This window comes from Heterocephalus glaber, unplaced genomic scaffold, assembly GCF_053883595.1.
Source record: "Heterocephalus glaber isolate CG9 unplaced genomic scaffold, H.glaber_assembly_v1.0 deba00001532, whole genome shotgun sequence".
NCBI lineage: Eukaryota > Metazoa > Chordata > Mammalia > Rodentia > Bathyergidae > Heterocephalus > Heterocephalus glaber.
This window is the reverse complement of record NW_028258330.1, coordinates 26,830,021-26,856,493: the sequence shown is the minus strand read 5'-3', so window position 1 is coordinate 26,856,493 and position 26,473 is coordinate 26,830,021. Positions and strand designations below refer to the sequence as shown.

General features: G+C 40.1%; 1 protein-coding gene across 11 annotated transcripts in view; it reads right to left on the bottom strand.

The window, feature by feature from the left end:
* Phf20 (PHD finger protein 20) overlaps positions 1–26,473 on the bottom strand; it is a 140,484-nt gene that overhangs the window by 53,146 nt on the left and 60,865 nt on the right. For 6 of the 11 annotated variants that reach the window (XR_015442083.1, XM_087189122.1, XM_087189126.1 and 3 more), the window contains 3 exons: positions 22,724–22,837; positions 21,452–21,631; positions 20,758–20,937 (listed from right to left, as the gene is read on the bottom strand). Coding sequence is in view for 10 of the 11 variants with exons in the window: in XM_087189122.1 (XP_087045248.1) it covers positions 20,758–20,937; positions 21,452–21,631; positions 22,724–22,837 (474 nt within the window). In the remaining variant the exon portion in view is untranslated. The remainder of the gene's footprint in view (positions 1–20,757; positions 20,938–21,451; positions 21,632–22,723; positions 22,838–26,473) is intronic. The other 5 variants (XM_087189124.1, XM_087189129.1, XM_087189131.1 and 2 more) reach the window with 2 other exon arrangements.

Here is a 26,473-nt window from a genome sequence, read left to right as displayed (position 1 = left end):
ACCTTGCCACAGGCCCAAGAAATGGGGCCAAATGACCACAGATTGAAACCATAAACCATGTCAGACATAGTGGCACATGCCTGTAATCCCAGGACTCAAGAGCCTGAGGCAACAGAATCACCATGAGTTTGAGTTAAGCCTTGGCTACACAGTGAGTTCAAGGCCAGCCTGAACTACATAGTGAGACTGTCTCAAAAAACAGAAGAAGAAAGAAGAAAGAAGAAAGAAGAAAGAAGAAAGAAGAAAGAAGAAAGAAGAAAGAAGAAAGAAGAAAGAAGAAAGAAGAAGAAGAAGAAGAAGAAGAAGAAGAAGAAGAGGAAAAAAGGCAAATCATAAGCCAAAATAAACCTTTTCTCTTTCAGCTTGATGTCTCTCAAGTATTTTGTCACAGTGATAGAAAGCTGACTAATACAGATTCACTTATTAAGTAGATAAAAGTAAAAAAATTCCTAAATTCAATCTAAATAGTACTCTACATTTCAAAATTAGATTTGATGAGCAAAGGGTATGTTATATAAACAATTTAAATATATAAAAAATTACCCACACACACCCTCCAAAACACAATGCCTTAAAATCATTTTCTACCTGTAATAAGATATTAAGAACCTCCAGGGCTCACGGCATAGCTCAATGGCAAGGACTTGTCTAACATGTGTGAGGCCCTGGGTTTAATCTCTAGTACAGCAAAACAGGAAAAAATAAGTTCTGAATTAGTAGCCACAGGTTAAAAAAAAGAGGCCGGAGGTTTAGCTCAGTGGTTCTGCCGCCTGCCACACAAGTGCAAGGTCCCAAGTTTGATTCCCAGTACCATAAGAAAAAGAAAAAATTAAGATGAAGTGAGATGGAACACTTACTTCTCAGACAAATAACTGCACAGGAAAAGCATGTCAGTGGAGAAAACTCAACTTCTAGTACATGTACCAACTCCTAACAATCAATGTAAAATCATTATGTATTACAAATGTACTAATAAACATTTAATTTAAAAAATTTAAAACCTTAAACTTCTAATACCATATATCGTAAAATTCTTTCTTAAAACAAAAAGCAAAAAAACCCACCACAACAACAAAAGAAACAAAAAGCATACGATTTCTCTGGAATGACCACCTCTTGGGCCTACTAGGTTGAACAATATAAACCTGACATTTTTGTATGTTAAAAAGGTTAAATTGGGCCGGGGATTTAGCTCAGTGGCACTGTGCCTGCCTCGCCAAGTGCAAGGTCCTGAGTTCAATATCCAGTACCAAAAAACAACAAAAAAAGAAAGGTTAAACTGAATGAATGAATGAATGAATGGGTTAAATATTATCCATTCCATATGGTTCAACCTTTTCTGTTTGACAAATAGGCTTTCAAAAATCACTACAGACAATTCCACTTGCAACTGCATGAACAAAGTTAAGGTTCAAAGTCAAACTGTATCAACACTAACTGTGACTATCTGAAGGTGACAGTAGTTAAGCCCAGCTACAGCAATCTCAGCGAACATTGGGCTTCTTGGAAGCCTTGATTTATGATACACTTTATCTGCTTATTTACAACGCAAAAGTAGACCACTAAAGTACAAACATTTTTGAATTCTAAAAGAAAATTTAAGAGTCAAAAATGAGGAATTTGACGATTTCATGGAGAATCACCATTCTATTTTAAAACTCTGCATCCTTCTATACAAACACAGGCCGGCCATCTGCATTAGGCAAGCACAGCACAATAGCTACAAGTGTAGACTTTACAGCTAGATGACCTATTTCTGATCCATTTTCTCCTTTTGCCTCAGTTTCTTCATATCAAGGGTAGAAATAATAATAGTAACTACTTCACTGAGCTGTAAGATTTAAATAAACTGCAACCAAGCAGGATGGGATATGCAGTAATCCCAGGTACTTGGGAGGCTGAGACAGGAGGATCACACATTCATAGGCCAGTCTTGGCAACTTGACCCTGTCAGGCAGATAGAAAAGAGGGAGGGAGAAAGAGAGGAAAGGGAGAGAAAGGGGGAAAAAGAGAGAGAAAAGAAAGAAGAGAAAGAGAAATAAATTCCACGCTAAAGTGCCTAGAAAGTGCAAGTGTTCTGCAGATCCAGGTTGGCTAATATTACTATAAAGTATTTTCTGGACTTATGGAGAGCTTCTAAGGAAGCAATGTGCTCATAAGCAGAGAAGTCTCACCACTATGGGCCTCACTGCATGACCATGCCAGAGGTGTACTGAATAAAGAAATAGTTCAACTTTCAACCCCAGTTCTACTCTTCATTAGCAGCATAAGTAAACTGTACAAATTAATCTTTTTATCTAGCTTCCTAACTATAAGAGGGAGAGATACAACCTATTTTAGAGTTGGAGAGAGGGCTATAGATAATACACATATTTGGCAAAAAGCAGCTGATCCATAAATGGAAACCATTATCATTTCCAATACACATCTTTGTGCAAGTAGGCTTATGTTGTTTCTGGAAGGTGGCTGGAGACAGTCATTATATAATCAAGTGTGAAATATTTCTTCCACCAGCCTTCAAATGCCCCAGCAAGGGATGGGGGAGACATTACCTTTTAAAGCTCTCAGTTTTGTCTATGGCCTTCTAAAAATATAAAATCCAAAATAAACCAGAGCCAGGGATTTAGGTCAGTGGTGCCGCATCTGGCTCCCAAGCACAAGGTCCTGAGTTCGATCCCCAGTACCAAAAAAAACACAAAAACCCATAAGATTCCTAATATGGCCAACCACAATTCAGTGGAATTAACAGTCCCACTGTTTAGGATGTCTTTTATTAAAAGAGTCAAAGATTTTTTTAAATAGTCTATTATATGATGTTGGATGGTACCAAGCTTGGTTCACCAAGACCCTGAACACTGTTTTGTCTTTTTAAAACATCAAGTGCATTTCATCTTTCCCCAAACAGTTCTGGGAATCTCCATGTTGGAATTACATTTATTCCTAATAAACTCCATCTCCATCTGATTCTTTCCTTCCCCTCCCTCCCTCTGTCTCTGTCTCTCTGTCTCTGTCTCTCTCTCTACCTCTCTCTGTAGTCCAGGTTGGCCTTGAACTCACTATGTAGCCTAGGCTGGCCTCAAACTCACTGCCTCAACCTCCCAAGTGCTGACATTAACGGCATGCACCAGACCTGGCTAAGAACTCTAACTCTAGATTATGTAAAACTATACATAGTCTCAGATGTTTATCCAAGTCATTGAAAACCATGTCCAGCAGCTGAAGACAGCCTTCAAAACAGCCTTTAGATTGACATCAGTCAATCTACACTCTCTAGGCAGAGTTTTCTAAGCCAATTCAGTTTCATCTATGCAGACTATCCTTTTTTTGGGGCGGGGGGTACCAGGGATAGAACTCGGGTCCTTGCACTTGCGCAGCAGGCGGCAAAACCACTGAGCTAAATCCCCGGCCCTATGCAGACTATCAATGACCTCACATCTCCTTGACCACAAGTAGCTTACAAGACAGATGGGATCTAACTATCTGCTGAAAGGAAGGCACACCTGGTCTGATAGTCTAACAGTCCAGCAAGACTTTCAAAAGGAAACAAGATCAGTTCAGCAGGATGAAAATTCCCAGCAAAAGCAAAATCCTTGATACTTTGCATCGAAGCAGAGGGCAGGACAGCTGGACTTCCAAAGAGAATATGCATGACACTCAGGTGAGCTACCTGCCTCTGAGGGATGACACAAGGATCAAAGAGGCTCAAGTGGACAGAAAACACTCCAATGAGAAGATACTGCCAGATGTCACCATCACAAAGGCCCTGGCCAAGTGTCCAGATGACACTAGCCAAAGAGTGGCTGAAGCTAGGCATGGTGGCACATATCTGTAATTCCAGCAGTCTGGGAAGCTGAGGCAGGAGGATTGCAAATTCAGGCCCCATCTAAGCAAATTAGCAAGACCTGTCTCAAAATTTTAGGGCTGGGGATGTAGCTCAGTGTGAAGGCTCTAGGTTCAATCTGTGGTACTATCAGAAGGGGGAACAGATTTTGTTGGTTTTGTGTGACAGAGGAAACATCAAAACAAGATTTAAACATCATGAATCTTCAACCACAGAAGTTCTAGAAGTGAGACTTCCTGATATACAACCCAGCAAAGTATAACTTGCTGATACACAAGCCCTTCTGACTATCAGCTTGCTGATAACCTACCCTGCATTGCTGGAAAATACTCAAACATCAGGGAAAGGAGGGCAGGAAATATGGTATAAATCAGCTATGAGTAAATAGCCTCTGACAAAATCTAGTAATTACACAACTATAATTTCAGAACCACAAATCAAAAAGAAGATAAATTATTATACAGCAAGTCCCCACTTATGAATAAATTCCATTGAGAAAATGTTCATTAAGTCTGAGTCTTATACACCTTTGACATAAATATACAATGAATATTGCTCTGTGCTTCCTAGTAGTCCCCTCCACATCACCACTGCTCTTCCTCTTCCTTTCAGACATCCTGAGCTCTGACTGAGCACTGTACTACTGTATACTATTGCACTGTACAGTAAGCACACAGCAACTCAACTGTGACAATGTCCAGCAGGCACATGAGCTACTACCATGTTTTGTTTGCATCTAAGAATGCTCATAGTGGGAGGTCTTTTGGTACCTGTGAAAGTTTGCAAGTCAGGCACTTAACTGTATAGGAATAAAATGTTTATGCCTTTTTTTTGAGACAGGGTCTTGCCTTGCAGTTCAGGGTGATCTTGAACTATATAGCCCAGACTGGCCTCCAACTTACAGTGATCCTCCTGCCTCCTTAGTGCTGGGATTACAGATGTGCACTACCACACTCGGCTATTTACATTCCCCACCCACTCCCATACCAGGGGTCAAACTCAGGACCTTGTGCTTGCAAGGCAGGTGCAGAGCCACTGAAGTAAATCCCCAGCCCCTGTTCATGCTTTTTAGTGATGAGAAAATGTTTAGAATATGTTAAAAAAAAAAATACGAAAAAGAAAACAAAAACAAAACTTAGGGCCGGGGATTTAGCTCAGTGGTTTCACCGCCTCCTGTGCAAGCACAAGGACCTGAGTTCGATCCCCGATACCAAAAAAAAACCAACAACAACAACAACAAAAAATACACACAACAGCAAGAAAAGATATATAAACTCCCCAAGACTTCAGCAACTATTTCTTTCTCATTAAGGTCTTACAAACTGGACTGTTTTATTCCCAAACATAACAAATTTTTGGAGATATGAAAAAACATTTTCCATACCTCCCAACTTTACCCTTATTTTCCCATACTACCACAAAAGGAAGTACAGTATTCTGTATGCACAATGAAAGCTGCCAGCTCAGCCAGTGTAGGCCATGTGGTTCCCTCCACATGACATGGCCTTTCCACATGCAAACCAAGTCCTACTTATCCTTCCAATTCCACCTCCCTGAACAATACTCTCTCCTTGGTCAATCAGCAGAAAAAATTCTGGGAAAGAAATCTTGGGCTGGGAATCATGGTGCACATCAGTAATGCCAGCACTAGGAGGCTGAGGCTCAAGGATCATTATGAGTTGAAGGCCAGTCTGGACTATGGAGTGAAATCCTGCCTCAAAAAAACAAAAACAAAAACACAGAAAATCTCATAGGGCACAACCTTTTCCATTTGTACAACAGGTGGTCTGTTCATTCCTGATATAAAAATGTTGAAATGGGGAATGTGCTACATTCTTTACTTCTCGTCTATATTTACTGTAGGGTTCCACTACATCAAAGAAGTTAATCTGAGGCTTCTTCCACATCAATGAATGAGAATACACTACTAATTTCACAATGCTCATACATGTTTCCATGAGGCAGAAGAGAAAATCCATTATTAACTATAACAAGTGAGTATTTGTTGTCACTACCCTTACAGCTGTCTGCCTAGAACAAAGTTATGCATAATCCCAGACAGGGAGCCATGTACCCGAAGCATAACCTGCAAAATACTAATTCTAACAGCCCACTTTATTAACTACATAATGAAGTATTACTATTAACTAATAAAAACACAAAAGGAATATTAAAATAATACAACCAGCAGAAGTGTTCTATGTATGAAAAGAATATGTACAGTATAACTATGCTTAAAAAAAACTCACAAAGGGTGGTGGGGTGAAGGGTGCATAGGTAATGGGGAAAAAAATAAGAACTAAGATACATCATGTTCAGGTACAAACACCCAATGATAAATGTAAATGTACTGTATACCTAAAATGTACCAATTAATATATTTTTTAAAAACTCACAAAAATATGAAAATATAAAATCATGTATAATATATAAAATATAGTACATATTATTTTCTAGAATTGTAAGAATGTAAATAATGGTGTCTTTTTTGTTGTGGAACTTCACCTTTTTTTTTTTTTTTTTTTTAATGGTACCAGGGATTGAACTCTGGACCTTGAGCTTTCAAGGCAGGTGACGGCACCACTGAGCTAACTCCCTGGCCCTGGGACTTCAACTTTTATCAGTTGGGTTTTTTTCTATGTTTCCATATTTCGTATTTTGTTTTTATTTTTTGCAGTACTGGGGTTTAAACCTAGGGTCTTCACACTAAGCTATATCCTCAGACCTTTTTTATCCTTCTTTGTTTATTTTTTGAGACAGGGTCTTCCTATGTAGTTTAGGCTGGTCTTTAACTCACTATGTAACCCAGGCTGGCCTCAAATTCACAGTGATCCTCCTGCCTGAGCCCTCCAAGTGCTGGGATTACAGATTCATGCCACTTTCCACTATCCCCCGCTACCCCCATTTTTTTTTTTAATTTTGAGGCAGGGTCCCACTAAATCCCTAACTTGCCCAGTCTAGGCTCAAACTTGTGATCCTCCTGCCTCAGCACTTTAGGATGCTTGAAATACAGATGTGTGCCACCATGACCAGGTGCCAAGTTTTCTAAAATATTCTAACAGCCATATTACTTTTATAGTAGAAAGAAAACCAACCTTTTTTTTTTTTTTTAATGTGCATGTGTAGTGGTGGGGATTGAACCCAGCCATTTTTAAAATTTTGTTTTGAGATAGAGTCTCACTAAGCTGCCTAGGCTGGCTTTGAATTCTCGATCCTGTGGTCTCAGCCTCCTGAGTACCTGGGATTACAGGTGTGCATCACCATGGCCAGGTACAACATTTATGTTTTTATATTATATTCCTCTGACAAAACAAACATGGTGACAAAAACATAGTCAAGAAACTAGGAGCCAGGCATGGTAGAGTACTCCTGTAATCCCAGAATTTTGATAGGCTGAGGAAAAAAAGATCAAGAGTTCAAGGCCAAGCCAGGCATACTGGTGCGCACCTGAAATCTCAGCACTTAGGAGGCTGAGGCAGGAGGATCACCATGAGCCTGAGGCCAACCTGGCCTACATACTGAGTTCGAGGGCAGCCTGATCTACATAGTGAGATCCTGTCTCAAAAGGGCAAAAGAAAAAAAAAAGGGCTGGGCCAGGAATGTAGCTCAGTGGTGCGGTGCCTGCATGGCAAGTGCAAGGTCCTAAGTCTGATCCTCCAGGGAATTGGGGGGCGGGGGAGGTCAGTGAGGCCGGCCTCAGCAATTTTGTGAGACCCTATCTAGGGATGAGGCTCAGTGGTACAGCATTACCTAGCAGGTGCTTGGCCCTGGACTCAATCCTAGTACAGAAAAGAGGAAGAGAGGGGAGGGGAGGGGACAGGAGCCTGGGGGATATCACTCAATGGTACAATGCATACTTAGTATGTATGACACCCTGGGTTCAATCCTCAACACCCAATGAATAAACAAAGTAGAAGAAAGGGCTGGGAATATACCTCAGTGGCAGAGTGCTACCTAGCTGCTTAGGTTATGGATCTAATCCCCAGTACAAGCGAAGGGGAGGAGAGGGGAGGGGACAAATAAACAAGCTGAGAGACTACTGGCTCACAAAAGGGTCTGCTGAGCCACATTCTATTATAGCCCAGGTCATACAGAGTGTGTGTGTGTGTGTGTGTGTGTGTGTGTGTGTGTGTGTGTGTAGTGTGTGTAGTGTGAACTCCCCAACAGGAAGACAGTTTATTTGGAACACATCATTGATAGCACCAGCTAAATGACATCATCCACTCTTGGCATATTATGGTCCTTGTCAACATGGAAGAAGTTACTAAGAAACAGGGCAAAGGATATGTAAATTAAGTCCTCAAGGGAGCCTGGTTGTAAAGCAATGGGTAGAATAAACCAATTTATTCCCATTTTAGAAAACAGTACGGAAATCACCATTTCCTAGTAGTAACTGTTATTACTGTTTTGATGCTCTGTGTTCTTCTGCAAGTTTAACAAATTTTTGTTGGGAGGAACCAAGACACAGTACAGTGTCTCCTGGGTATCTGGGCTCAAAACCTAGAGTCAACCTTTGCTCTTTTTTTTTTTTTTTTTTTTTCCGGTACCAGGGATTGAACTCAGGACCTTGCAATTGCAAGGCAGACACAGTGCCGCTGAGCTAAATCCCCAGCCCAACCTTTGCTCTTGCCATTTCTAAATTCCTACTGTATATTCCTATACACAGAGAAAAATGGACCACAGATTTTACTTTTAACAACAGTAACAATAAGGAATGGTCTCTTAATCTTTTTTTCCTTTTCCCAGAGGAGTAGGCGACCGACTCCAAGATGTCTCCTAACTATCCTTGTCTTCTGGTACTCATGCACTTGTATGATCCTCTCCCTTGAAAGGTGGACAGCACATGGGAATGCCAGCGAAAACACCAAGGCCCCCAGGCTACAGGCCTGCAAGGAAGTGAACACTGCCTGCAGCTATGATTGTGTTCAGATGAGAAGGCAACCCTGGCCAAGCCCTCAATTCCAAATCCATAGAAAGTGAGAAAATAAATGTGTTGTTTTAAGCTGTTTTATATATATATATATATTATATATATATATATATATATATAAAATAAATTGTTACACCTTAATAGATGAGTGGAAGCAGAAGCCCTCTCACTTTCTATATAGCTAGGTGGTACTTTATACTTCTCCTTTTATAATAACTATATAGTACATCATTTTTTATAATAAAAAAGCTTTTAAACCACATTTTCTATAAAAATCCTATTCAATCCCTTTTCGTACGCCCACTGCCAGGATCTCCAACCCTCAGTCAGATGACTCTGACGATATTTCATCTGACCTTACGCAAGGCTGATACCAACCTAACTGCCATCTTGCTTTCCAAACTCATCTCCAGCTTTTCCACAGTAAGGCCTCAGTTCCTGCCTCAGCCAACTGCTTGACCCCAGTGATGGCTTCATGCTCTCACAGCTCACAACTCTGCTTATCTTGTGCCCTCTCCTTGCCATTCCTCCCCAGCTCAGCCAAGTCTTGACTTCTGTCCAGACCTGGCTGAATCCACATGCAGGAAGGGATCCAGATGGCCCTGGCTCTCAGGGACAATACACCATCCAGTCCTGGAACAAATGACTATCTGCTACACTTCATCATTAGCACTCAACATCTGCTCCTGGATCCCACCACATCTCCAGCCAGAGGAAAAGAGACATTTACTGTCTTAGGATGCCTCAGAACCAGCCCCAACAGAGTTGTTTCCTTATCAGCAACACCACATGGTCCAGTAGTTTAATACCTTTGATGTGTACTTCAAGTAACCATAATAAATATGGGAAGTGGGGTGTAACTGAGGACTGAACTCAATTCTCCCCACCAACTACATCTTCAGCTCTTTTTTGAGACAAGGTCTCGCTAAATTGCTAAATTGCCCAGGCTGAGCTGGAAACTTGCAAACCTGGTCAACTTAGTGACTTAGCAAGACCCCATCTCAAAATTTAAAAAATAGAGCTGGGCAAGGTAGGGCACACCTGAAATCCCAGCACTCTGGAGGCTGAGGCAGGAAGATCGCCAAGAGTTCAAGGCCAGCCTGAACTACAATAGCGAGACCCTACCTCAAAACACAAAACAAAGCTGGGGGTCTAGCTCAGTGGTTCCGCCGCCTGCCTCACAAGCGCAAGGTCCCAAGTTCAATCCCCAGTACCAAAAAAAAGAAAAAAGAAAAAGACAAAACAAAGCAAAACAAACAAAAAAAGCCAGTAAATATTCACAAGTCCAATCAAATACTTAGAACAGAAAAAGATAGAAATGTCCACAAATAGTGGAGTAGTTAGACTATGTCAAGTCTTCATTATGTAATTCTAATCAACCACTAAATAGAATGAAATAGCTAAGGGCCTGGGATTTAGCTCAGTGGTTCCGGCGCCTGCCTCGCAAGTGCAAGGTCCTGAGTTTGATCCCCGGTACCAAAAAAAAGAATGAAATAGCTTCATATCTACTGATACAAAAATTATATCATATAGATATACATTAAATGAAAACAGGAAGTTGTGTGCGTGTGTGTGTACACACACCAAATGGCACTACTTACATTCATATGTGAAAGAAAAAGAAAAAAAAAATCAAAGGTCTTCATTATAAAAATGCACTGAAAGAAAACCAGAAGAAAAAAAAGAAAACCAGAAGAACAGAAATCAAATTGTTCATAGTAGTTACCTTTAAAGAGGGGCTCAAAAATAAGACAGGTGGTGGACCAGGGATTTATAGCTCAGTGGCACCACGCCTGTCTCACAAGCACAAGGACCTAAGTTCGATCCTCAGTACCAAAAATTTTTTAAAAAATAAGACAAGTGTTAAAGAAAAATGTCCACATATTCTCTGCATACTCCAGCAACAGTGAGCACACCTAATACCTATATAACTTGGTTTCTTAACTACATTCTTCCACTTCAGAAACCAGAACTCCTGGGAGAAACTGCTGAATCCAAGATTAGGTAATACAAGATGAGCTTAGAACACCTTATTATGCCAGGAAATAAAAAAGTGCTCAAAGAATGATGAAGACATATAAGCCGATCTAAAAGGCTCCCCACTGACCAAACTGTCCCCACTGGGACAATATAGGTATTAAAAGAAATGACAGGAACAGATTATAACCTACAGAATAAAGTTAAGAATCCACTAGTCTATGCAGAGATGAGTAAGAAAGGGAAGGAAGGGCAGGAGGAGAAGTTTCTCCTTATGACAGAATACAAACTAATAAATGCAGAAGCAATAATTAGAGTTAGAAATCACCGCTTATCACCCATCAAAATAAAGTTGTTTCAACTAAGAAATATTAGTAGATGCTAACCTAATAAGTGAAAGTCTGGTGAGAAAAGATATTTACATAGTCTCAAAGTATCCTCTCACAAGAAATTAATTCATTACAAAGGGAAAAACAGAGCTTTACAACAGAGAGATGTGGTTGACACTAAAGGGAGCAAATAAAGTTAATACTACCAGTAAATGAGACAAACAGGTATTCAATGTGCTTCCTGATAGAATACACACAAAAAGGACATACATTTATGTGGTATTTCCACTGAAAGTAAATACAGCAACCAAAGTCTAATTATGGGGATACATCAGAAAAACCTAAATAGAGATACTGCATCCCTCAAAAATGTCAAAGTCCTGAAAAACATAGAAGGGAAGATGGGCATGCTGATGCACACCTGTAATTCCAGCACTTGGGAGGCTGAAGCAGGAGGTTCACCCTGAGCTCGAGGCCAGCCTGGGATACATAGTGAATTCAAGGCCAGCCTGAACTACAAACAAGACGCTGTCTCAAAAAAACAGAACTGGCAAAATTTAAAAAAAATTCTTATAATGATCATTAAATTATGGTAATGTAAAAATACATGTTTGTTTCTAGGAAACATGCAATGTAAACCTCAGCATGATGGCACATGCCTGTAGTCACAGCACTTGGGAGGCTGAGGTAGGAAGATTACCAAGAGTTTGAGGCCAGCCAGGACTACACAGTGAGCTTAAGGCCAGCCTGTGCTGCATAGAGAGACCCTGTCTCAAAAAAACAAACAATGTTTTATTTAGGGGTAAAAGCTTATTTTAAACTTACTTTAAAACAATTCAAAAAGACTAGTTTTAAAAAACAGAAATATTCATAAAATAAACACAGGAAATTGCTAACAATTGAGAAACTTATATCCCTTAATAGAAGGGAAGATATTTGGAAGTTTATTTTGTTTTTATGCAGTACTAGGGATTGAACTCAGGCTTTTATACTGAATTATATCCCTAGTCCTTTTTATTTTATTATTTTATTTTGAGACAGGGCCTAAGTTACCCATGCTGTATTTGGACTTGTGGTCCTCCTTGTCTCAGCCTCCCAGAATGCTAGGATTATAGGCATGAACCACCATTTTTATAAGTCTGTAATAATTTCAAAACAAAAACTAGAAAAATACATTCAGGAGAAAAAAAAAGAAAAATACACGCAGTCTAAGGATGTTAACTCAGTGGTATTGTATGTGCTTACCAAAAGAGGAGGCCCTGAGTTCAATCCCTAACATAAAAGGGAAAAAAAGATACACACACACACACACACACACACACACACACACACACACACACACACACACACACACACCCCTGTCTTTACATAGATAATATACAGAAAAAATATTTATATTCAGAAAAATACTCTTGAGGGCATAGAAAAGCTGAATGGAAAGTAATCTTACAATCCATAGTCCCGGTAAACATTTCAAGGCTCTGCCCTGGCACTTGGCACTCACCAAAAATCACTGAGCATTTATTCCACAAGATGGCAGAGCTTTCCCAAATGCCTGACTGGGTTTGGAGCAGCTAGCTGCCTCTGCTCAGCTCTGAATTAGACAGATGGACTTGCCAGCTCCTTCTCCCATTGCCCATGAGCCTGGCTCACTCTGATTACTCAAAGTAGTGACTCCATCTTAGTTTAGAAACACCAAGGCTGTGGCAGTAGCTTGGGGCAGTGGTCACTAAACAGTGACAACACAGCACCCTGGTTCCCAGGGGCCCTGCTGCATGTTCTGATGATCCACCCCATTTCCTGCTCACTTACATAATACATTCCTGGTGAATGAGTTCTCAACATCCTCCCTCTCCCACAGCGATCTTTCCAGATCATCCTGTATTTACCAAAAATCCCTTGTTCCAAAAGAAACAGCAGAACACCACATTCCACTTCCAGACCAACAGTGCCCCTTCCACCCCCAAAATTAAAGAATCTCCAAAATGCCATCCAGCCTGGAGTACTGACACGACATACACTACACACTACCCTTCAAACCCAGCCCCCTCCGAGCTCTCCCTCTGAGTGTACACACAGCTGCACCAAGTGTCCTGCCTGGAGGCTGTGACAGTTTTGCATCACAATGTACAAAGTCCCTAAGGGCAGCAACTCTGTTTCCTGCATGTGATAGCACGCACCATCTCATAAGATGGAATGAGAGACCCAGACAGGCATGGTGGTGCACACCTGTAACACCAGCACAGGAGAGGCTGAGACAAGAGGATTACGACAAGTTTAAGGCCAGCCTGGGCTACATAAGTGTGTTCAAGGCCAGCCTCAACTACATAGTGAGACCTGTCTTAAAAACAAACAAACGAAAAAAAGAATTAGGAACTCAGATGGAAGGCAGGAATTATACTGCATTACCAATCAGTGGAAAATATGCAACTGGCTAAATCACTCCTTCTTGCCTATAAAACAGGGAAAGTAATAGTGAAAAATGAGAAGTAACTAGAATGTCTTTCAGCAGGAGCTAAATAAATTATGGAACATCCACATAATGAAATGAATGATATGTCCTTGTAAGGAGACAGGAGTGGCAAGCCAAATGCTGTTCCATCAATGAGTTTTCAAAAGCTGCCTATGCCAATGTGTATTTATATGCACAGAGCCCTATCTAAGAGGATGGAACCACACAGCAACTTGTATTGTGGCTCCTTGAAGAGTGAAGCTATACAATGAGTAACCTGTTACTTTTTTATTAGGTTACATTTTGAGGATTGGTTTTTTTTGGCAGTACTAAGAACTGAACCCAGAGCCCTCACCCTGAGCTTACATCTCCCTTCATTCACTCATGACACTTACGACACGGGGTCTCACGAAATCATCAAATTCCCCAGGCTAAACCTGAATCCTTAATCCTCCTACCTCAGTCTCCCAGAATTACAGGTGTGACTCTGCCTCTGCTTCTGTCTCCCCCCTCTCCCAGGTCCTCAAGCCTCAGCCTCAAGAGTAGATGGGATTACATGTGTGTACTACCACGCCCTATTTAAAATAATTAAATTTTTTTTCTTTTTCTGTACTGAAGATGAAACTCACTGTGACAGTGAGCTACATCCCCACCTCTTTTTAACTTTTATTTTGAGACAGGTTCTTACTAAGCTGTCCAAGACAGTCTCAAATTTGAGATATTCCTTCATCAGACTCCAGAGTAGCTAGGATTATAGGTATGCGACACCAGGCCCACCAAAATTATTTTTATTTTTTATTTTTTGGTACCAGGGATTGAACTCGGGTCCTTGCGCTTGTGCAGCAGGTGGCAAAACCACTGAGCTAAATCGCCGGCCCCCAAAATTATTTTTAAATAGGGGTGCCCCAGCCTGGGTTACATAATGAGTTCAAGGCCAGCCTGAACTACATTGTGAGACACTGTCAAAAAAAAGCAGAGAGAGCCAAGGATTTAGCTCAGTGTTCCACCGCCTGCCTCACAAGCACAAGGACCTGAGTTTGATCCCCAGTACCAAAAAAAGGGGCTGTTTTCTATCCATTCATTTTATCTAATTAATTAATTAAAATTTGTTTGTTTGGTACCAGGGATTGAACTCAGGTCCTTGGGCTTGAGGGGCAGGCGGTGGAACCACTAAGCTAAATCCCCAGCCCCTAGAACAGCCTATTTTTCAAATAGCCCTTGTTACCTGTGAATGAGCCTAGGTTTAGAGAATAATCTGAGATCTCTGAACTTCTAAGGACATGCTTCTAACTCTACTTTACAGCATAAATGAATGCCTGTCCATGAAGGACAACCTCACCTGGATTCTCTGGCTTTCAAGTCAACAAAGCAAAAAGCACAAATCTATTTCACAAGAACAGAACAATGGGTTCCATGCTGCGTTTATTCCTCCTAGTTAAAAGTAGTCTATCTCTACCATTACTATAAACTTTCTTGGAAAACAGGTAAGTACTTTAGCCAGTTCCAGTGGCTTCCCAATTATTTCCTTATAAAGAATACCCAAAGATACAAAACACATGAAATCTTACCATCATCCTTTCCCCAAGATTCATCTGTTCCACCTTTACTCTACCTTATTTCTGTACTCTATGTAGACCAGAGGCATAACCAAATTAACTGATACACAACATAAATTGTATGTGGGCTGGGGATTTAGTTCAGTGGCACGATGCCTACCTGGCAAGCACAAGGTCCTGAGTTTAATTCCCAGTATCAGGAAGAAGAAGAAGAAAAAAAAGTAAACTGTGTATATGCCAGGCATGATGGCACACACCCGTATTCCCAGCACTTGAGGAAAAAGGATCACAAATTCAAATCCCACGTCGCCAAATTAGTGAGACCATTTCTGAAAATAAAAAAGGGCTGGGTACGTAGTGTGGTGCCAAGATCCTGTGTTCAATCCCCCAGTACCACTATAGAAAGGAAGAAATCAATTCATTATTTATGCATATGTATTTTGTAGAGATTACCCAAGGCCCCACAGACATTTAAACTTTACAACAGGCACTGGATTTTGCTTCTAATCTAGTCTCCTCACTTACTCGGGAAACACAGCATATCTCCTACTAGTGTAGGAACAACTAACTGCCAATTTCAAGTGATGTCTAGCATAACATCACTCCTAAGACAACATAATTAAAAGCTTATCTTCTGCATTCCTCGGGATATGGCTGTCAACTAGAGCTGTCTCCGTCAAAATAGACAACAGAGTCCTGAGATTAAATTCCCACCTTATTTCCAGATCACTTTTAATCATTACTCTCAGACAGAAAAGCCAGCTAGGAGTAAAGGAACCTGGACATGAATAGGAAGCTTAGCAAGAAAAGGGAGGCCCTAGCGCCAGGAGGCAAAGCTGGCACACAGCACTCTGGACTCAGATGCACAAAGGGCCAGCAGACAGGTAGCAGGGACAAGTCAGAAGGAGACTTGAGTACTCTTGGTTCACCGTTTCCAAATTTCTGCTCTCCTACAAAATTTATATTAACTATGTAACATCTGGCCAAGACTAAAAAATTAAACTACCCTCACCAAAATTTTAGAGATTCAAATAAAGGTATGCTATTCTGTAGACATACAGTTAATATATGGTATAAAAAAGTCTTATACATGACCACATCAAAAACAAAACTGAGCCAGGGATTTAGCTCAGTGGTGCCGCCGCTTGGCCGCCTGCCTCGCAAGCGCAAGGGCCTGCAAGGACCTGAGTTCGATCCCCAGTACCAAAAACAAACAAACAAACAAACAAAACTATTTAAATGACATTAAACTTTTGACTTTTTGTTTGTTTGAAGTTCTGAGGATCAAAACCAGGGCTTTGAGCATTGCCAGACATGCGCTCTAACACTGAGCTACACCATCTGCCCAACAGTGTAAAATGTTCTGTTTTATAAATTAAATGACTTTTTTTTGATACTAGAGATCAAACTTAGAACCTTGCACTTGCAAGCCAGGTGCGGTGCCACTGAGCTACATCCCCAGCCCTTAAATGACTTTTAATATTTGAAATTTGCCTTTCCAAAAGGCAAAGATTTTAAAATCTTATCTTCTTGTTGAGAGTAGTGGGGCATGCCTTTAATCCCAGTACTTGGGAGGCTGAGGAAGGAGGAAAAAAGTTCAAGCCCAGCCTGGGCAATATAACTACTTGCCAAGATCCTGTCTCAAAAAGTAAAATAGGCCAGGGAGGTGGCTCAGAGTGAAGGCTCTGGGTTCAATTCCCAGTATCACAAAAAAAAAGAAAAAAAAAAAAAAAAATATATATATATATATATATAAAAATTAAGATTTCAATTTAGTATAAGACAAATAGCATACAAAAGTACAGATCTCCTGACAGCTAATATTAAATAAAGTCATCAGTATGTCAGTGTTAAAACAGAATCATTGGGCTGACTGAGACGTGGCTCATTAGTAAAGTGCTCACCTAATGTGCAGTAGGCCCTTGGTTCACTCTCAGCATCACCAACAAACATACAAAAAGCAAAACAAAATCATTAAATATTTGACTGACTTTTGAAATAGCCTCTCAGGAAATATGATCAGGTAGTTCCCTCTATTGGAGTAACACACCAAATCTGTTAGTGCTATTCATCTGTCACAGCAGCTTAAATGCCATGTCCTCTCAATAAGGCCTTCAGGCAGGCACCGAATTGATTCATCATTTATCAGTGAAGCTTAGCACTGTGCTTGGTACCCAGCAGGTTCAAAGGACACTCAAATTTAGGAGGAAAATAAAAGTACAACCAGATCTTCCGTGCTCTTATTTACAGCACTTCTTCTGAACTTGCATGCCCTAACTGCAAGAAGATAATTTCATTTCACCTTTACTATTTTCTTGAGTCTATGCTTAAAAAACTTGTTAGCACATTTTCTCCCAGGTTACAATGGCCAATCCACTAAAACCCGGGCAAATTTCATTCTTCCACTGGGCTGGCTCATCTACATCTAAGAAGATCTGCTTTGGATACTACAGACCCGATATATGCCACATATGGAGATGGTCTCAGGCCATCCATGTTGACCAAAGAATATTCCCAAGGTCCAGAGTCATATCATCAATGGAACTGATGAGATTTGATTCCACAGCTCCTTTCTAGCTAAATTCCCCAATAAGGGCATGGTTTCCCCTCAGTAAGCCTACCTTAAATACAGAACACTAATGAGTAAGAGAACTACCATTTTAACTCTTTTGTTTATTTGTTTATTTTGATTTGGTTTTGGTTTTTTGAGACAGGGTCTCACTGTGTAGTTCAAGTTGGCCTTGAACTCACTATGTAGCCCAGGCTGGCCTCAAACTCACAGAGATCCCCCTGCCTCAGTGTCTCCAGTGCTGGAATCACAGGCATCTGCCACCATGCCTGGCTTAGAGAACTAGTATACAAACTCTTAAGGCTTCCAAGATATTTAGGATAAACCAGAATACACGTACATTAATTCCCTTCTCTTCTACTCTACCTCTTTTAACGTAGTGATTCAGTGAAACCTTGCCTCAAAAAACTTTTTAAGAAGGGCTAGATGTAGCTCAGTGTGAAGGCCCTGGGCCCTGGACATAGAAAAAAAAACACTGTATAAAATTAGCTTTACACTATTTGTACAAGGTATATATCAAACATAAATGTATTTTGTGTTTAGACTTAGGTTTCACCTTTAAGGTATCTTATAACATACATGTAAATATTCCCAAATCTGAAAAAAATCAGAAATCCAAAACAAGATGGAAGGAGAGCAAAGAGGGCAGAAAAAGAGGCTGTGTTATACTCCACCTGCCTTGCAAGTGCAAGGGCCTGAGCTCAATCCCCGGTACCAGAAAAAAAAAAAAATGATGTGTTATAGCCAGGCATGGTGGCACATGCCTGTAATCCCAGCACTTGGGAAGCTGAGGGAGGAGGATCACTGCAAATTCAAGGCCAGCCTGGGCTACATAGTGAGTTCAAGGCCAGCCTAAACTACATAGCAAGACCCTTTCCAAAAAAACCCCAAAAAGATGTTATGTACGTGTACCAACTCTACATGAGAATGTAATCAATATGTACTGCAAACATGTACTAATAAAACTTAAAACTACTGGGCGTGGTGGCACATATAAATCCAAGCACTAAGGAGGCTGAGGCAGGACAATTTCTGAGTTTAAGGCAAGCCTGGGCTACATAATGAGTTCAAGGCCAGCCTAAATTATGTAGTGAGACCCTGTCTCAAAAAAAAAACAAAAAAAAACACGCTAATATTCAAATTAAACAACAAAACTAGACCAGGGGGGAAAAAAAAATCCATGGAAATGGTTTCGGGAAAACCTCATCAACTACTCTGACCTAGTTAACAGATACAGAACAAATACATGAAATGGTAGAACACATTCTTTTCAGGTACACAAGGAAGACTGACCAAGATATCAGTAGTTCATATGCAATATTTCAAGTCTCAAGAAATTCACAAAAGGTACAAATTTCCAATGATGAATGTCACTATACTGTATACCTAAAATGTACCAATAAATTTTTTAAAAAGGAAAAAAGAAAGAAATTCACAAAGACTGAACCACAGGGTATGTTCTCAGGCCACAAAGAAATTGCATCAGAAACCAGTAACATGGGATGGGGGTGAATAAAAAAAAAAGAAAAGAAAAAAGAGAAACCAGTAACAATAAAGTAGCTATAGAGGCTGTGGCAGGAGGATTGCTGGGAGTTCAAGGCCAGCCTGGGCTACATTCCAAAGACCCTGTCTCAAAAAAAAAAAAAAAAAAAAACCCTATAAAAATCTCAAATAAAAATGAAACAGCAGGAGAGGATAAAAACAAGTGTATATGTACTCACTCACCACAATGAATACAATCATTATGTAATGCAAATATGTAATAAAAAAATAATAAAATAAATATTTTATTTTCTAAGTAGCTTATGGTCAACAAATAAACCACAAGATATTCTGGACTGAATCAAAATGAGAAATACAACATGTTACCAAGGTATATAGCTCAGTGGTAAAATGTGCGCTTAGCATGTGCAAGGCCCTAGGTTCCATCTCAGCACCAAAAAAAAAAAAGGAAAAAAAAATACAACAGAACAAAATCCACAAGATGCAGCTAACGTAGTGCTTCATAGGAAATTCAGAACCTTAATTACTTATATTAAAAAGCACAAAAAATCTAAAATCACTGAGCTAAGGGTCTAGAAAAACCTCAAAAAAAAAAGTCAAAACAAATCAACAATTGGGAGCAGGATGATGTGCTGGGAATTTAATATAGGGCCTTCACATTGACCTATATCCCCAGCCCGATCTTTAATATTTTATTTTGAGATAGGGTCTTGCTAAACTGATAAATTTCTCAAGCTGGCCTTGAATGTGCAATCTGCCTACTTCAGCCTCCCAGGGTTCTGGGATTACAGGTATATACTACCATACCTAGCTTCCACACATTTTTAAAAGGCAAACAATAAATTCAAATGAAAGGTAAGTTCTTTAAAATCATCAACAAAATTGATAAATCCCTAGCCATAATAACTAAAAAAGAATGCAAGGGCTGGGGATTTAGCTCAGTGGCACCACGCCTGCCTCACAAGTACAAGGTCCTGAGTTTGATCCCCGGTACCAGGGGAAAGAAAAACAAAAAAGAATGTGAATACAAATTACCAGAATCAGAAATGAAAAAGGGATAACATTAAAATAAGGGATTGGCACAAGCAGAAGGACCCAAGTGCGATCTCCGGTACCAAAAAAAAAGGGATTGGCCAGGGATTTAGCTCAGTGGTTCCACTGCCCGCCTCACAAGCACAAGGTCAGGAGTTTGATCCCTGGTACCCCCCCCCCCCCAAAAAAAAAAAAAAAAAAAAGGGATTAGCTGGGCACAGTGGCTCACACCTGTTCAAGTTCGAGACCAGTTTGGGCAACCTAGCAACTTAATGAATCCCTGTCTCAAAATATTTCAAAAAAAAAAAAAAGTTTGGGAATGTAGCTCAGTGTAAAGGCTATGGGTTCAACCCCTAGGATTACAAAATTATTGAATTAAAAATAATTTTAAAAATAAGATTATTAATAAAAAGAAAAATCATTAGCAAAGTTTTTCCTTTAGTTCACAATCAAAGCAAAAACATTATATATACATACATATACATAATGTGTGCATATATGTGTGTGTATATATAGATATAGATATATCTAGAGAGAGAGAGTGACTGTGTTAACTCTAAATATGGACCTTCTACAGCTGAAATCTCTTTTAATTCAGCAAGAGGAGATGCCGGTTCTGTTTTCATAGTGTTTTCTCCCATTGACTTGCAGTTCAACTCCAAGCCTGCAGCCCCTAATCCACCCCCAAAGGAGTGGCAAGTTAGTGCAGATGAGACTTGGCCAGCTTCCAAAGGAGATTTCAACTGACCTAGAAAAAAAAAAGAAAGCTTGGAAAACATATATATGTATATAATCTGGAAAACAAAAATCCAATAATAGACTAAGGAAGCCAGAGACTTGTTAGAGGAAGCTATTCATCTTACAACATGCAAGAATACACTCACAGGTTCCTGAACAGATACCCAGGGCTGGGATAAATATCTCAAAGGAGGCTAAAGTGAAAGGAGAAATTCCTAGATATGGCAATAAAAAGAACCATGGAGTGAGAAGACACCAGAGAAGCAGGGTTCTTCAAGCAGTGTACCTCCAACCCAACATGCAGAAGTAAGCAAAACCAAGCACAAATGCATCCAGAAAGTTTATCTATTGAATGAATAGTCAGTAAAAAACAATATTATATGAACACTGAGGCCTATTCAATAATTTAATTTCAAAACAATTTAATACTTATGGGAGCCAGCACATAATGACTTGGTTCTCATTTTCTCACTAGACAGGCACCAAGGCTGGCAAAACAATTCCAGAACAGACTCTTGACTCACCTTCTTCAGATTCCTTGGTACTAGCTGATGTATCTTGCAGAAGATTTGCATCAACTGTATCAACCAAATCTGGTACAACCAAATCAGGATCTAGGATCTCATGGGTCCCATTAGTGGATAGCCTGGAAGACCGTCTCCTGGATAAGTCTTTTTCAGAGCAGTTTTTTGACTTCTCCTGGGCTAGAAACCATTAAGAAAGTTGTAGTCCAGAGGCTAACAAACAATTCTGCCACTACAAATTTCCGGCCCAGTTGCCTGTAACAATCTTACTTTTGGAATGTTAGATTAATGTTGTTTCCTACTTGATATTATTTTAAGTAAAGGCAAAGTCTCTCTGCTAGAACAGAATTTTATATCGAGTCCCTATCTTGACAACTAATTTCTATTTTGGAGCTTCCCAACATGAAAGTCTGTATTTTAATTTCCAAAGTCAATTAGGTTTTAGTCTGAACCTTTGGGGGGGGGGGGATTGAACTCGACACCTTGCACTTACGAGGCAGGTGGCAGAACCACTGAGCTATAAATCCCTGCCCCCAATTAGGTTTTATACAAGCCTTATTTAGAGCCATTACAAATCCTTTTTGAAGCTAACAAGATATTTTTCTAATCAATAAGTAATACTTTTAAAGTTTCCCTCAGCATATGAAATGTATCCCTTCCTAAACCATTAAATTTCCAGAGGAATCCAAATCAATCAAGTTTGTGAAAATGAATATGACAGCACTGAGCCCAACACTAATACAGCTTGTGTCTCTTCTAGCAAAAACTCCTAATTCAAGCATGTCCCTTTTGCACAGCAAGAGAAACCACCAACAGAGTGAAGAGACAACATACAGCGTGGGAAAAAATTTTTACCAGCTATTCAGATAAAGGACTATTATCCAGAATATATAAAAAACTCAAAAAAATCAGACTTCTCCCCAAATTTAAAGACCCAATCCAAAAATGGGCATCTGAAATGAAAAGATACTTCTCAGATGAAGAATTAGAAACAGCAAATATATGAAAAAATGTTTAACATCACTGGTCACTCATGAAAGGCAAATTAAAGAATGTCCCACTCACATTTGCTCATGTGATCAATCATTAGAGCCTATAAGGATAGACAGGGGAAGGCCAGGGATTTAGCTCAGTGGTTCTGCCACCTACCTTGCAAGCACAAGGACCTGAGTTCGATCCCTGGTACCAAAAAAAACAAAAAAAGGATAGACAGGGGAGACTGACCAAAACAATGGCAAATTCCAGCCACACATACACAAACTGGGAACTCACATGAATTTTTGTCAAGTCGAGGCCGTTTTAACGGGACATCACTTCCTTTTGATATTTTCCGTCTTCTCAGTTCCAATGTTATTGGTTGTAAAGTTTGAGAGTTTGAATCCACAGCTACAACATACAGAAAACCACACAAAAATATGTAATTTTTTTAAAATGTCTGGTCTTACATTTAATATGTAAATTATATTCTATATTAAATTATATTACACATGCAGCATCCTCAGACTCTAAAAGGAGAGGGGCAGTCTTAAGATAAAAGAAAAAATGAAATGAAAGAAAGTACTTCCTTTGTGAAATGTTGACACCTTGCAGACTGACCTGCTGAATCTTTTTGTGGTGTCTCCTATGACAGAGCTCTCCTAAAACCCTCTCCTTAAAGCACCACACCCCAACATGACCTGTTTAAAAATATGAAAATGTGTCAGACATGGTGAATCCCAGCACTCAGGAGGCTGAGGCAGGAGGACTGCCATGCATTCTTTTGAAACATCCCAGGAAAAGTGTAACAGGAATTTTCACTGTAACAGTGGAATTGAGAGATTAGAATGAAACCTAAGGGATGAAGTTAACAACTTAGAGAGGGTGAGGCAGAAGTGATTCCAGGTTTCTGATCTAAGAGAATTTATAGATAATGTGAAAACAGGCCTTCAGATTCCCATGCAGTGTGCGATAAAGCATAATGAAAAGAGCATAGGTTTCTGTAGGTCAGGTTTTAGAATGTATCAAATCGAGGTTCTTCTGCATACCTCTTGTGTGATCTTGAGTTCACAACCTAGCCTCTCTCATTTTCAGACCATAAGGGGAAAAAATATATCTGAGTTTAAAGAACTGTACTGAAGTTTCAACTTGATAAGGTATCTAAAGTACTTAGTGCTTTGTACATGATATGTGCTCAATGTATCACAGCTTTTTTGTTTTTTTTGGTACCAGGGATCGAACCCGGGACCTTGCGCTAGCAAGGCAGGCAGCGCAACCACTGAGCTAAATCCCCGGCCCTATCATAGCTCTTAATACTACCATTATCTCTAGATCATGATGGTAAACAGGTAGCTAAGAGTAGACTGTATCTTGTATAAGAAGAGGGATGAAGACTGGATGGGGCCAGTCTGTGTTATACAGTGAGTTCTCTAAGACAGCCTGAACTACACAGCAAGACACTCACTGTCTCTTAAAAAAACAAAAAAAAGTGCATGGGCAATAGTAAAGTCATTTTTATCACCATCAAATTCCACCAAAATTCACCTATCCAGAAGAAAAAAGAGAGAGACAGACAGACAGACACACACACACACACACACACACACACACACACACACACACACGGTCGCACTCAGGAAATTCAATTCACCATGCAGGCTATAATTCTAAAATGTGTATCACATAAGTAGGGCTTGGTTACTGTTTTCAGTCTCTACTTGTTAAATTAGCCATCACTGGCTTTAGTTCTGAGGGTCAAGAAAAGAATGTCAACATTTAAAACCAATCCCAGAAGCTGGGGGTGGTGGCACATGCCTGTGATCCCAGAACTCTGAAAGCCTGAGGTAGGAAAACAGCAAATTCAAGCCCAGCCTGGACAACGTAGAAACTTAAGGAGATCCTGTCTGAAAAAAAAATTTTTTTAAGTCTTTGGATGTAACTCAGGGCAAAGGCCCTGGTTTCAATCTCAGCACTACCACCACCACCCACTCCCTCCCAAAAATTCAAAATCTCAGGACACTGCTATGGATAGTCAACGTTCTAGGCAAAGCTAATGGTCCCTACTAGACCCAGACCTCACATAAATCAGCAGTGCAGACAATAAGCCCTTGGGGAGTGGTCACGCTTTACATTTAAGCCTAAAAATTAGAAGATCTCCCCCAGTCTGAGAAAATGAGAATTTAAAAGGCAGGCAGAAGTAATACGAAAAAGAAATCAGGGGTTTGCAGTAAGTCAGGGATAAGGGCCCTGAGGGAAGGCAAAGGAGTAAAAAAAGAGGGAAGAAGGGAAGTAAATGGGGAAAGGGGAAGGAAACAGAAGAGGAGAGGGGAGGAGAGAAAAAATTCATTAGTAGCTTCAGGTTGGCCATCAAAAGGCTGAAAAAGAGACAAGGTTGAGCCCCAAGGAGGCCATCTTCACTCTTCACTCTTTCTTTCTGTGTTCAAACTTCCCAATATGCCAACATTATTCTGCTTCAAGTGGTGGGAACTTGGATCTCACACATTACAAGCTAAACACAAATACAAACAACCCTTTCTAAATAGTTCAGATTCTGTTCCCAAGCAAGTCAGGGAGCTCAAGGCTCTACCATGTCACTGAATTTCTTCCAAGCAATTTTTTTAAAGGACAGTTCAACTATATAAGAAACATCTGGCAAGCCTTCTTCCTTTTGATAAAATATACCAAGGAGAGCTGACTACACAGAACTTCAGTGTTTCTCAAACTTTTATCCGGGAAGATTGTTAAAAATTTTCATTCCCTGGTTCAAATCCAAAGATTCTGACTGAGAAGGACTGAGACAGAATTGTTTTAACAAATGCTTCAGGCAAGGGTTCACAGTGAACTTGGAAAACACCTTTTCTCTATTAAATCCCATCTAGCATGAAATCCTACATTTATAAAATAAAAGCAATAAAGTGAATGCTTGTTTTCTTATCTGACTGATGTGGCATCATAAGAGCACTTGGCAAACTGGGGTACAACTACCTCAGTATACACTTTCCACAGGAACAATCCAGAGCACAAACAGCTAAAGAAGAATCAGTCTCAAAACACTCAAGTCTCACATATAATTTTTTCCCCCCAGTACCAGGGTTCGAACTCAGGACCTTGCTCTTGCAAGGCAGGTGTGGTGCCACTAAGCTAAATCCCTGGCCCTTCACATATACTATTTCTTGACCTGAGCTGATGACATGTCAGATTTCTACTGGTTCACATTTTCAATCTCTCCTTGCATAACTGCCCTTCTCCCACTTTACATAAAAAGGTCTGTCTCTCGCTCATCTTGTAACATAGTACATTGTCTGCAGGCTTAAAACCTCCAGACTTTCCCAACTTATGTTACTCATCTGAACACACAACACAAAGGCTATTTTTTGTTTCCCTAAGAGTGACATGCAGTTAGTACCATTCTCAATGTACAGAACCCTATTAATCACAGATCATGAACCCCCTGGGCATTAGGGCTTAATTCTCTCCCAGAAACCTGTCAAGGAAGCAACTTAAAAAACTTTTTTTTGGACCGGGGATTTAGCTCAGTGGTTCTGCTGCCTGCCTTGCAAGCACAAGGGCCCGAGTTCGATCCCCGATACCAAAAAAAAATAAAAAACTTTTTTTTGGGGGGGGGGTGGATTAAACCTAGGGCCTCATGCATGCTAGGCAAGCATTTTATCACTGAGCTATACTCCTAGCTAAAAGCAACTAAATTTAAGAACAATGCTGTCAATGAGAGGTGGGATATGGTGGCGCATGGCTATAGTCCCAGCACTCAGAAGGAAATCCTAGCTACCTAACCCCGTAGGCAAGAAAAAGTAAATGCCCTATAGAACAAAAAGGAAGAAAAAGCACTCTTTGTAGATAACATGATTGCCTATGCAGAAAATCCCAAAGATTTGATCCCAAAGATCCCTCTCCCAAAAAGTAACAATTAAAGCAAGGTTACAAGACACAAGGTTATCATACATAAAAGATAAAAAGTCAGTCCTAAGCCAGGCATGGTGGTCCATGCCTGTAATCCCAGCACATGGGAGGCTGAGACAGGAGGATTGC